Below are 12874 nucleotides of genomic sequence, written 5' to 3'. Positions count from 1 at the left end.
ACAGACTAGCACACAGGGACATGAAGACATATACAGTACTGTAACAGACTAGCACACAGGGACATGAAGACATATACAGTACTGTAACAGACTAGCACACAGGGACATGAAGACATATACAGTACTGTACAGACTAGCACACAGGGACATGAAGACATATACAGTACTGTACAGACTAGCACACAGGGACATGAAGACATATACAGTACTGTACAGACTAGCACACAGGGACATGAAGACATATACAGTACTGTACATACTAGCACACAGGGACATGAAGACATATACAGTACTGTACAGACTAGCACACAGGGACATGAAGACATATACAGTACTGTACAGACTAGCACACAGGGACATGAAGACATATACAGTACTGTACAGACTAGCACACAGGGACATGAAGACATATACAGTACTGTACAGACTAGCACACAGGGACATGAAGACATATACAGTACTGTACAGACTAGCACACAGGGACATGAAGACATATACAGTACTGTACAGACTAGCACACAGGGACATGAAGACATATACAGTACTGTAACAGACTAGCACACAGGGACATGACGACATATACAGTACTGTACAGACTAGCACACAGGGACATGAAGACATATACAGTACTGTACAGACTAGCACACAGGGACATGAAAGACATATACAGTACTGTACAGACTAACACACAGGGACATGAAGACATATACAGTACTGTACAGACTAGCACACAGGGACATAAAGACATATACAGTACTGTGCATACTAGCACACAGGGACATGAAGACATATACAGTACTGTACAGACTAGCACACAGGGACATGAAGACATATACAGTACTGTACAGACTAGCACACAGGGACATGAAGACATATACAGTACTGTACAGACTAGCACACAGGGACATGAAGACATATACAGTACTGTACAGACTAGCACACAGGGACATGAAGACATATACAGTACTGTACAGACTAGCACACAGGGACATGAAGACATATACAGTACTGTAACAGACTAGCACACAGGGACATGAAGACATATACAGTACTGTAACAGACTAGCACACAGGGACATGAAAGACATATACAGTACTGTACAGACTAGCACACAGGGACATGAAAGACATATACAGTACTGTACAGACTAGCACACAGGGACATAAAGACATATACAGTACTGTACAGACTAGCACACAGGGACATGAAGACATATACAGTACTGTACAGACTAGCACACAGGGACATGAAGACATATACAGTACTGTACAGACTAGCACACAGGGACATGAAGACATATACAGTACTGTACAGACTAGCACACAGGGACATGAAAGACATATACAGTACTGTACAGACTAGCACACAGGGACATGAAGACATATACATTACTGTACAGACTAGCACACAGGGACATGAAGACATATACAGTACTGTAACAGACTAGCACACAGGGACATGAAGACATATACAGTACTGTACAGACTAGCACACAGGGACATGAAGACATATACAGTACTGTACAGACTAGCACACAGGGACATGAAGACATATACAGTACTGTACAGACTAGCACACAGGGACATGAAGACATATACAGTACTGTACAGACTAGCACACAGGGACATGAAGACATATACAGTACTGTACAGACTAGCACACAGGGACATAAAGACATATACTGTACACGTTTTCACAATTTTTCAAAAATAGCAGATCTACAAGCTCGTAGTGCAGCACTGAGTGCCACGCTATGAGCTTGCAGATCTGCTATTTTTCAATAGCTAAAGTATAACATGTTGCTTTAAACACATGGGTTAAACATCGAAACATTATGAATAAAGAACACATTTCTGTTTGCCTGCTAATAAAAAAAATGCTCAGATCAGATTTGACAAATAACTGAAATATACATAGTTATTACTGACATTCACCTACTTCAAAAAAAGGTTAAAGAAATAACGGAAATAGCAGATCTACAAGCGTTCAACGTGATACAGTGTGAGCTTGTAAATCTGCTATTTCAGCTTTTTTTTTTTTTACTTTTTTTTTTACTTTTTTCAACATGGAAATGATTATGATGATTGTGACAAAATATATATAAATAATTGCCATTAGACAATGATGTAATACTTGTGACGGGGCTACAGTGGTGAATGAAGGATGTAGAGTGCAGGGGAGGACACAATGAGCTCTTTGTCTGCAGCCTCTGGGCCTTTCTTTCCATTTACTCCTGCACGAAGAGACTGTGACTGGTGTGCAGCCTCTAGTGCATCTGGTGCATCATATACTATAGTGTGATTAACACATACGGACTGTGAATAGACTGTAATACTACGACTAGGCTTTGCGTGTGTGGTTTCAACGAAAAACACTGTGTGTGTGCATACGTGTGTGTGTGTGTGTGTGTGTGTGTGTGTGTGTGTGTGTGTGTCCGTGTGTGAGTGCACACACACACACACACACACACACACACACACACACACACAGACGGAGATGAGCATATTGATTACACGTGAAGTGATTTGCAATGCAAAAAGTATAATCAGTCGCTATATGTGCACTTACAGCACATGTGTTGCAACCTGTAAGTTGATGCATAATGCACGTATATGTGTGTGTTTCCTTCAGACCTGCCAGATCACCCAGTGTCGTTGAGAGCTACAACAGCGACGGTATCGTCTCACTCCTCCAGCACCCAGCAGCAGCCCTTCAGCCAGCCACCCCAGACCCTGCCCAAACCCTACACCCAACAACAACCACCTCCCACCCAACCCAAACCGCAGTCTTACATCCAACCCCAACCCCAGCCATACGTGCCCCCATCCCAGCCACCTCCCACCACCACCACCGCCGCCACCCCTCCCAAAACATTCACCCAAGCCCCGCAGACCCAGCCCAAACCTCAGGGCCCGGTCCAGCCCCTCCAGAAGCCCCAGCAGGCCCAGCCTCCTCCGCAGACCCTGCCCAAGCCGCAGTCTTTCCCCCAGCCGCTGGTCAAGTCCCAGTCCCTGCCTCTGGACCAGAGCGAGGACCAGAGCGAGCTGCTGTCCCCGTCCGGCTCCGGGGACCACCTGTCTTCTGACAACATGTCGACCAAACAGATGTCCATCAAAGAGAGGTGCGTTGGTCGAATGGCGGCTGCATGCAGAGGCAGAGGATTTGACCCCCAAAAAGTGTCCAATAAGTGTTCTTAAGTGTCATAGTGCATAATATGCACTATGACACTTAAGAACACTTATTGTGTTTCAATCACATATTATGTGATTGAAACCGGATGAGTTGGTAGTTTCGAGTTTAAAATAGCAGATCATCGAGCTCACAGCGTGTCACATCACAGTGCATAGAGCCTATTTCGCTACTTGTCTAACTGCTCAACGTTAGATAAACGTTAAAACCCCTCAGCTATCAACCTTATCAATACCATATATATATATATATATACGCTATACCAAATGTCTACAAGAACAAATCGTGTCACATCGCGTTGTAGATCTGCTATTTCTATGTTCGCCAGGTTCACCAAATGATCTCCTGTGTTATGGCATGCCCACAATAGGGATGCTACTGCAGGGTTCGTGTGCTTAAAATGAGATCTGCTTGAAACATTTAGCATTATTCTAATATCATTTATAATCAAATCAGGCCATAGCAAACGCAAACTTAAACTTCCCTGCTGGTGCGTGTCCTTCCTCGTGATGCTTCGGTATGTCTCCCGCCACCGCCCCTCCTCTTTTTTTTCCTTTTTTTTTTTTTACCTTTGTGGAGGTGAGCAGGAAAGTGTTTATTTTTAGCAAGCGTTGCAGCTCCCCTTCCCGGCTGGTGGAGACAGAACTGTGTGGACTTGGGAGGAATCCTATGAGATTTAGCTCGGTTCTGGAGCTTTACTCCTCCTAATGCCCTCATTTCTGCCCTGTCCACGCTGAAGTAGTGGCGACGATGACATACTTTTCCTCCAGTGCTAAGCCATCCGTTATCAGTGCTCCTCGTGTAGCACTGCATGAGAGCCTTTTTTTCACACACACGAACGCACACTGTTTAGGCTGTGAAAAAATAAATATCTGGCCTGGTTCAGATGACTCCTCCATGGAAGCTATAACAGTCACAGGATGGCATTGGTTTCTACCAGAAAATGTAATATATAGAGATACGTAAGTGATATAATGTATACACGTGAACCATTTGTACGATCTGAGGCCCCTTTTTCTATGAACTTTGGTTCTAGAACTGGTTCCGTTCTAGATTCTGCCATGTTTTGGTTAAACTTTTAGGGTTCTGAACCAATTCATTTTCAGTGGAAACACTCTGAACTGGTTCAATATTAGGCAGGAAAAAAATAACTAAACTGGTTCAACCCCAGTGGTTTATAGTTATAGGTGTTATAGGTGTCCGTGGGCCTAATGTATTGTAAATTGGGGGACGTGCTTGAAATGAAAAAGCTTGTGAACCACTGCCATATAGTGTGTACTGTAGCATTATGTGACATGTTTTGCATGCAGTACGGTAAATACCTGGTGATATAACAGGTGACTGTCTGTGTCCTCTTCCTCAGACTGGCGCTGCTGAAGAAGAGTGGCGAGGAGGACTGGAGGAACAGGATCAATAAGAAGCAGGAGGTGGTGAAGGTGGTCTCCAGTGAGCAGCAGTCCCAGCTATGGGAGACATGCGAGCAGACCTACCAGAAAAAGGTCAGTGTCGTCAGCAAAGAGTTGTGTTCAACACGTACACATAGAAAAACGTACTCACATTTTGTACTAGGATCAAAAGTAAAATAATCCAAACTGCAATATAGAGATAAGTAAAAAGTGTGGAATTCAAAATTCACTTCACAAAGTATTGGTATCAAAATATACTTAAGGTACCAAAAGCAAAAGTATAGTCATTGTGCAGAATGTCCTGTTTCAAATGTATGAAATCTTTTGAAAATAGCTGATCTACAAGCTTTGCTTATGAAACTGTATAAAGGTGGCATTTGGGTGAGTGAGGGTTGTCACATATCACACCACACCGACCATCTATAACATAATGTGATATCACATCACATCACACCATCTATAACATAATATCATGTTTTAAAAGGAACATTTCTCCTCACATCGGCCATAGCTCTTTACGGCCGGGTCACCTTACCCCAACGTATAACCAGCCATAATTCCACAGTATACAGTACAGATCCCCCCCCGCACCCCCTCCTCCCAGTGTTCATTTTACCCAGAGTCTAAAAACCATTTTATTTATTTGTTTATTTTTACACTCACAACTAGATTAGTTATTACATTGTTATGTTAACCAATCTGGATGATTTGAGTACATTTATACAATCAACTAACACTACTGACAATGGTTGTAGTTGCAGTGGTTGCAGTGGTTGTATTCGGTCTCCTCCCTAATCTTCCATCCAGACACACACACACACACACACACACACACACCCTCACACACCCTCACACACACACACACACACACACACGCACACACACACACACACACACGCACACACACACACACACACACACACACACACACACACACACACACACACACACACTTGACCCATCTGTTGTACCAGATCAGGGGCAGGATGCAGTTTCTACTATAAAGTAGGCAGCATATGGGAGAGTCTCTCTCTAATGGACATTTGAGAGACCCCATACCCCCCCGTCCCGCCCGTCCCCCGTCTCCCTCTCTCGCTCTTCTTCAAGATCATCTCAGATCAAGACACTGCAGATGGAGTTTCACTTTAATGTCCAGGGCTAATGCGTTTAGTCCATTTGACAGTACTAACTAGGACATATGGCTTCATTGTCTTTGTCACATTCACGGCGAGCCATCGTCAAGTATAATATATGTACCACACTGTCATTTTCAGAGGCCTGCTGTGTGTTACAAATGAGTTTCATAATGGTGTGTTCACACGGGCAGATGCAAAGATACAGTCTACCATTCATTGTCAATGGAAGCCAGCGACGTGAAGCTACGAAGCAAATCCGACGTTTGTAAAAGATACAAAGCTGTACAAAGCTACAAATTTAAGCTGTGCTGGGTTCAACATCCTGATGCAAAGCTTCTTCAAAGGTTTTTTATCTCCCCAATGGCCGCCGCGCCTCCGACACACATCACTACGGATGCACGCTTGATGAGATCAACGATGTCATCAAGCATCAAATATGCTGTGATCTTTGCATCTTAGCGTCTTTGCATATGTCTTGTGTGAATGCAACATAACACATACAGACAAAACTTGGCCTACCTTGAAATTTAACTCAAATTCATTGAGAGAACAGCTAAGGAAACTGTCTGCTTATACTTGGTCGGTAGGTAGATGGTAATCCTGCAGGGACTCAGGGAGTGCAGGCAGTCCTAAACCTATTAGGATGACAATAGCTCCTCTCTGACCTCCTGCTTCCCCTGTGTTCATCCAATCAGGAAGAAAGGATGGTCATTCAGGAGTACTCTGCTGTGTCGGAACAGCTGTGGGTAAGCTTGGCATGATGAGGACCCCCCCTACCCTCCCTTCCCTTCCCTTCCTCCGGGATACAGCCAATCTTGTCTGATCACAGCTTGTACAGTATGTTGAGTGTTGTGTGACGCTGTTTGCAGTGTGGGGTTGGTCGTGCTGCTGATGTTCTGGAGCAGTTCTCTCTCTGGGTGGACGGGTGCTGTTTGATGTTGGTTGACGTTGCAACACTGACCCTGCAGTTCTCGCTGATTCTGACTGTGTGTCTGTACTACTACTAATAATAATCCGATGTGCCTGATCGAAGCCTGTCGCATTTGCGTGCACAAGCAGTGCCAGTGTGGCTCCCATGTGGATGATATCATATTGATGATATGATGATGACGTCACTCTTGCCCAAAAGAGTACGTCATCACCTTCTGCATCTATTGTTCTATGCTTTGCATGATTCCGACATTACGTCGTATGAAAAACTAACTCCTACCGAACCACACCGCAATGACAATAAAGGTGCATGCACTCAGAATCGATATAATGTATTATTGGCATATCGATGACGTCATACTGTGTTGATTACGATTGTCTACTCCGAATTTGGACAGCTAGCCTCTTACAGAGCCCCACCATAAGTGACTTTAATAAAGAGCTCAATAGCGTCGCTGCACATGATGTACAGAACGTACGTGGAACTGGTGCAGAGACGTTTTGATCAGGAACACAGCTGCAGTAGAATGCATGGCCACTTAACTCCAGGGCATCATTTCACAAACGATCGCTTTACTTTACTTTATTTGTTTTTTTTGCACAATACCATACATGATTTAATTAAAATTTACCGGAATTAGCAAGAATTCCCATTTCCAGCCACAGTCCCCTCTCTGATCGGTGGGCTCTGAATTGATGCTGTCCACATTTCGTTTGAAATAGCGTCCCGCATGTGTGTGTTTCCCATTTAAGGTCCAATTTAAATGAAAAAAAATGACTAAAAGGATGATCTATAATCCGACCTATACTTTGTATACTTTGATCTATACTTTGTTGCCCACTTGTGTTGCACACCCCGGAAATAGCTGATCTACAAGCTCACACCTTGTGGCATTGTAGCGTGTTGTGAACTTGTAGAACAGCTCTGTAATATGCATACACTGGGTGCATATAAATCAGGCATTATGCAGTTTTCTAGAACAGTGACTGCTTTAACGTCACGCGTTGCAGTGAATGATTAATTAAATTAACAACAATGATGAATCCTCTGTCAGGATTCAAATCCCTCCTCCTCTCACTCTCTCACACACACACACACACACACACACACACACACACACACACACACACACACACACACACACACACACACACACACACACACACACACACCAACAGCCATCTTATGCATCTTGCATGCCCATCACTGTTCCATTTCACCCTCCCTCACTCTTCCCTTCTCTTCCCTGTCCTTTCCTTCTCATCCGTTCGTTCACCTCTACCTCCCTCAGGAGCCTGTGTTCTCTTCCACCTATTCTCCTCCTCTCTCCCTCGGTCACCAGTGTCAATATGTTGACCCTCACGGCCAGGTAAGGACATGCACCTGTCCGTCCCCCCCACCCCCCTTCACACACACACCCATCCAATGGGCTGCATGGATGAGAGCGCAATACACACTCCTTTCGGAATGATGTCCATTAGTAGTTATAGCGTATACCATTTCCGAGGAACAGTTCGAACACCGGAAGGAGTATGCATTAAGAACTCCACTGGTATATTAACTTTTTTCTTAACAATGTTGCAAAGTGCCGGAAAAATTATATCAACAGGCTAAAGAGTTCTATTCTGAATCTGATACAGTAGTAACACAGCGTGTTGTTTGTTCATTAACAGAGGTCTCCCCTGTCTCTCCAGCTCCTTACCCTATAGAACATTAAACCCAGTTAACCCAGGTTTAGTCAAACTGGGACCAGCGGAAAAATCCAATACACCAATGGGCTTTTTTTTATACACTGGACCATTCTCACATGTTCCAGGAATGGGTGGACCAAAGGAGAAGTTCCCAAATCCATTGTTTTTTCCCAGCGATCACCCCAATGATAGGGATTCTAACGATTTCTGCTTGGTTTGGTCCCATCTCTATGCTACAGTTCAGTCTCACGCTTAACTTTAAACCTCACACATGGACTTTTACACACAGAGTACTGCTTTCAAAATACTTTTAAAAGTCAATGTACGGACAATAACAATTTAGTATTTATCGTGCATATTTTGCTTTCCAACTGTTCTAATGGATCTGATTTGACATATTGACTTAATTAATTGGGTTTACCTGGCAAAGAAGACCACTTTGCCTGTCTCCAAGTGTGTCTCCCTCTGCACATCATTTATTTTGCTCTGTCAGTTTCACATTATGCGTGTCTGTCTCTGTGTGTCTACATGTGTCTGTACAGAGGATGGGAGATGAGATTGACGCCCAGATGACGTCCATTGAGGAGAGAAAACTGATGATCTCGACCCGTGAGGATGATTGGAAGTCCAAGGGGAGGGGAGTGGCCAACGATTCCAGTCAGTACACCGTGGCTGCACGCATGGTCAAGAAAGGTCTGTTTTCATGGATGACTATTTGTCCATCTTTAGAACCGGTAAAACACACCGCTCACCTGATTTCAGGCTTAGCTAGGTTGCTGGAGCTTAAAAATACCAGTTCTTGCTTCTGGGGGGTCCCTGGAACAACATATTTTCAGATGAGGGTCTACAGCCAAATACAGATAGTTCTGGGGGTCCTTGACGTGAAAAAGGTTGAGCACCACTGATATAGAAAAAATTTAATCGACCTCAGTCCTAAATGGGTTAACTGAGAAAACAGCATCCAGACATTCAGAGATCAGATGAGAGATCACATTCGCAACCTGTGCATGGGCCGAGGCCCTCTGGTGGGCCGTGACACTATTGCAACATTCATTTTAAAAATGTAAAATAAATAATACAATAAAATGAGTTTTCATCTCAATTGTGTTCTCTGTGTCCTCACTCCTCAGGCCTGGCTGCCTCCTCCTCAGTAATCAGCCCCATACTGTCACCGGTCTGCACTAAAATCAAGAGCATCACACCTGCTGTCAACAAACCATCAGAAGGTTAGACGCGCTCACGAGGCCTGTGTCATCATGGCCATGACGGCTGTCCTGAATTAAACACATTTCAAGTCAACTAATGTCTGTGTGTCGAGCCGCGTTGACCAATCAGGGAAGTCGATGCCCGTCACTTCCCCCTGACACACCTATGACACACCTGTGTCCTCCGCAGACCCAAGGTCAGACAGACAGACAGACAGACAGACAGACAGACAGACACAGGTTTCGTGATAGTCAGGAATATCATTTGAAACACTTGCAGCTGGTTTGTTCACTATTTCACTAAATATAGAGGGTTTATCGTCTGTCAGAATTATGCGCTTTGTTCCAGACTGCTTACACTGGTATATTTGTTCCCTCTCATATTGCTTATACTGGCATTTTTAACTCATAGAAATTGAAGCCAAACCAGAGATGGAGTCAGACAAGAAGCTTGACAAGTTGGAGATCTTTTTGGGCCGTCTGAATAGCAAAGGTAAGTGCTTCCATTACGATATACAGTACTGCAGTCCCATGAATCTTTCAAAAAAGGAAAAAAAGCAACTTGACGCGTGAGAATGGAATTGAGACCGTTTGCTTGGATCCTACCTCACGTCACCAGACCCCTCTCAATCGTGATTGGTAAATAGTATTCACCTACCCAACACCAGACCCCTCTCAATTGTGATTGGTCAATAGTATTCACCTACCCAGACTACAAACGGAACTTCTGACACCCAACAAAAATATTGTCCCGTGCCTACAGATTCTGAATAAGCTGATTCTGAATAAGCTGTAGAATGCAAATAATGCAAACTCTAAATAAAAAAGCTTGTGCATTAGTGCCACACCTTTCCCTGTTGTGTTTTCATAAAGCTTGTGCATTAGTGCCACACCTTTCCCTGTTGTGTTTTCATAGTGCATTAGTGCCACACCTTTACCTGTTGTGTTTTCATAGTGCATTAGTGCCATACCTTTCCCTGTTGTGTTTTCATAGTGCATTAGTGCCACACCTTTACCTGTTGTGTTTTCATAGTGCATTAGTGCCACACCTTTCCCTGTTGTGTTTTCATAGTGCAATAGTGCCACACCTTTCCCTGTTGTGTTTTCATAGTGCATTAGTGCCACACCTTTCCCTGTTGTGTTTTCATAGTTGTTTCATTAGTGCCACACCTTTCCCTGTTGTGTTTTCATAAAGCTTGTGCATTAGTGCCACACCTTTCCCTGTTGTGTTTTCATAGTGCATTAGTGCCACACCTTTACCTGTTGTGTTTTCATAGTGCATTAGTGCCATACCTTTCCCTGTTGTGTTTTCATAGTGCAATAGTGCCACACCTTTCCCTGTTGTGTTTTCATAGTGCATTAGTGCCACACCTTTCCCTGTTGTGTTTTCATAGTTGTTTCATTAGTGCCACACCTTTCCCTGTTGTGTTTTCATAGTGCATTAGTGCCACACCTTTCCCTGTTGTGTTTTCATAGTGCATTAATGCCACACCTTTCCCTGTTGTGTTTTCATAGTGCATTAGTGCCACACCTTTCCCTGTTGTGTTTTCATAGTGCATTAGTGCCACACCTTTACCTGTTGTGTTTTCATAGTGCATTAGTGCCATACCTTTCCCTGTTGTGTTTTCATAGTGCAATAGTGCCACACCTTTCCCTGTTGTGTTTTCATAGTGCATTAGTGCCACACCTTTCCCTGTTGTGTTTTCATTAGTGCCACTCCTTTCCCTGTTGTGTTTTCATTAGTGCCACTCCTTTCCCTGTTGTGTTTTCATAGTTGTTTCATTAGTGCCACACCTTTCCCTGTTGTGTTTTCTTAGTTGCCAGTCTGCAGGAGACGACGCTGACCGTAACGGAGAAGGCGGTGAAGGAAGTGATGAAGCTGGACGACGAGATCTTCTCCAAGTTCTACAAACACGTGGCCGACTTCCCGCGAATGCCCACCAGGATCGAGATCGATGAAGACTTTGATGCCATATTCGGTTCACAGGGTCCCAAGTAAGCAGATGGCTTGTACAAAACAAAACGTTCACTCTCAAGCAGTGTTGATTTCTAACACTGCTCATAACTATGACGAAAGATGTTTGTCGACTACCTTTTTTCACTGACGCGATGCAATGCATTGTGAGCTTGTAGATCTGCTGCTATCTTTATTTTATTTTTATTTTTTAATTGTGAAATGGGACATTCTGCATAACGAGTACTTTTACTTTTGGTACTTTAGGTACATTTGGACAGACGCCAATACTTTAGTACTTTTACTGAAGTAAATGTTGAATTCCGGACTCTTACTTGTAACAGAGTATTTCTACATTGCAGTATTGATACTTTTACATAAGTACCACCACTGGTCTTCTCCTAACTAACACAGTGAGAGAGTGCCAGGGGTCCCCAGCTAAATGAGAATTAGGAACCAAATGGACCCTTATGGGTCTGTAACTCAGAGAGTGTACAATTTGTACACTCTCAGAGTTAAATTAACCTTGATTTTACAATATACATTGGGGTCCCAGAGATAGAAATGCCATTAAATGGGGGACTGTAGCTTAATTTAGGTCAAACCGGAGGCCCTTGAAATGAAAATGGTTGAAAATCACTGCTAGAGCCGTAACAATCCTCTCTTATGGGGGTCCTTGGCATATATTTTCAAATGGAGGGATCCGCAGGCTAATGAGTATCATTTTGGGGGTCCTTGTTTGGGAACTCTTGTACTAACATGTTCTTGTCCATCCGTCTGTCCAGGCTGACCTCGGCCATGGTGCAGCACAAGCGCTCGGTGCGTCCCTCCAGGAACGTCCAGTCTTCCAGAAACCCGATGAAGATGCTGGCGGCCAGGGAGGACATCAGGCACGAGTACATGGAGCAGAGGCTCAACGTGGCTCAGCTGGAGAGCAAGAGGATCAAGGCAGAGAAGAGTGAGTGGAGAGCTTTGGAAGGAAAGAAAGAAAGAAACGTCTACCAAGTAAAAGCAGACAGTTTCCCTGTTCTCTGAATATGTATTCAGTGGTAGCCTGCAGGGCAGCATTCCTTTTTGGGTTTATGATCCGGTTGGGAGCGGATGATATCACTACATCATGTTGTAGTCATTGTTTTGTAGTCATCAGGCAGGAACCATCAATCTGGAATTGATGGATTTTATGTAAAATTATTATTATTATAAATATTTTTTCATTGCGTCAATTACGTCAACTGGAGTGCTGGATTTTGACGTCAATTACGTCAATACCGTCAACGGGAGTTCAAGGGTTAATGTGTGCTGTATGTGTGTGTGTCTGTGCTGCAGTGAACAAGACGTGAGAGTACCCATTCTGGGTGGGAA

General features: G+C 43.8%; 1 protein-coding gene across 5 annotated transcripts in view; it reads left to right on the top strand.

Moving 5' to 3' along the window:
- LOC310870393 (supervillin-like) overlaps window positions 1-12874 on the top strand; it is an 89494-nt gene that overhangs the window by 51746 nt on the left and 24874 nt on the right. For all 5 annotated transcript variants that reach the window (XM_083781592.1, XM_083781590.1, XM_083781593.1 and 2 more), the window contains 9 exons: window positions 2632-3121; window positions 4553-4688; window positions 6427-6477; window positions 7954-8031; window positions 8896-9046; window positions 9484-9579; window positions 9971-10051; window positions 11376-11553; window positions 12298-12470. In XM_083781592.1, coding sequence (XP_083637718.1) covers window positions 2632-3121; window positions 4553-4688; window positions 6427-6477; window positions 7954-8031; window positions 8896-9046; window positions 9484-9579; window positions 9971-10051; window positions 11376-11553; window positions 12298-12470 — 1434 coding nt within the window. The remainder of the gene's footprint in view (window positions 1-2631; window positions 3122-4552; window positions 4689-6426; window positions 6478-7953; window positions 8032-8895; window positions 9047-9483; window positions 9580-9970; window positions 10052-11375; window positions 11554-12297; window positions 12471-12874) is intronic.

Source organism: Protomyctophum parallelum, assembly GCF_964188405.1.
Source record: "Protomyctophum parallelum genome assembly, chromosome: 14".
NCBI lineage: Eukaryota > Metazoa > Chordata > Actinopteri > Myctophiformes > Myctophidae > Protomyctophum > Protomyctophum parallelum.
The sequence above is the reverse complement of the archived record's forward strand: the minus strand, read 5'-3'. Positions and strand labels throughout refer to the sequence as shown.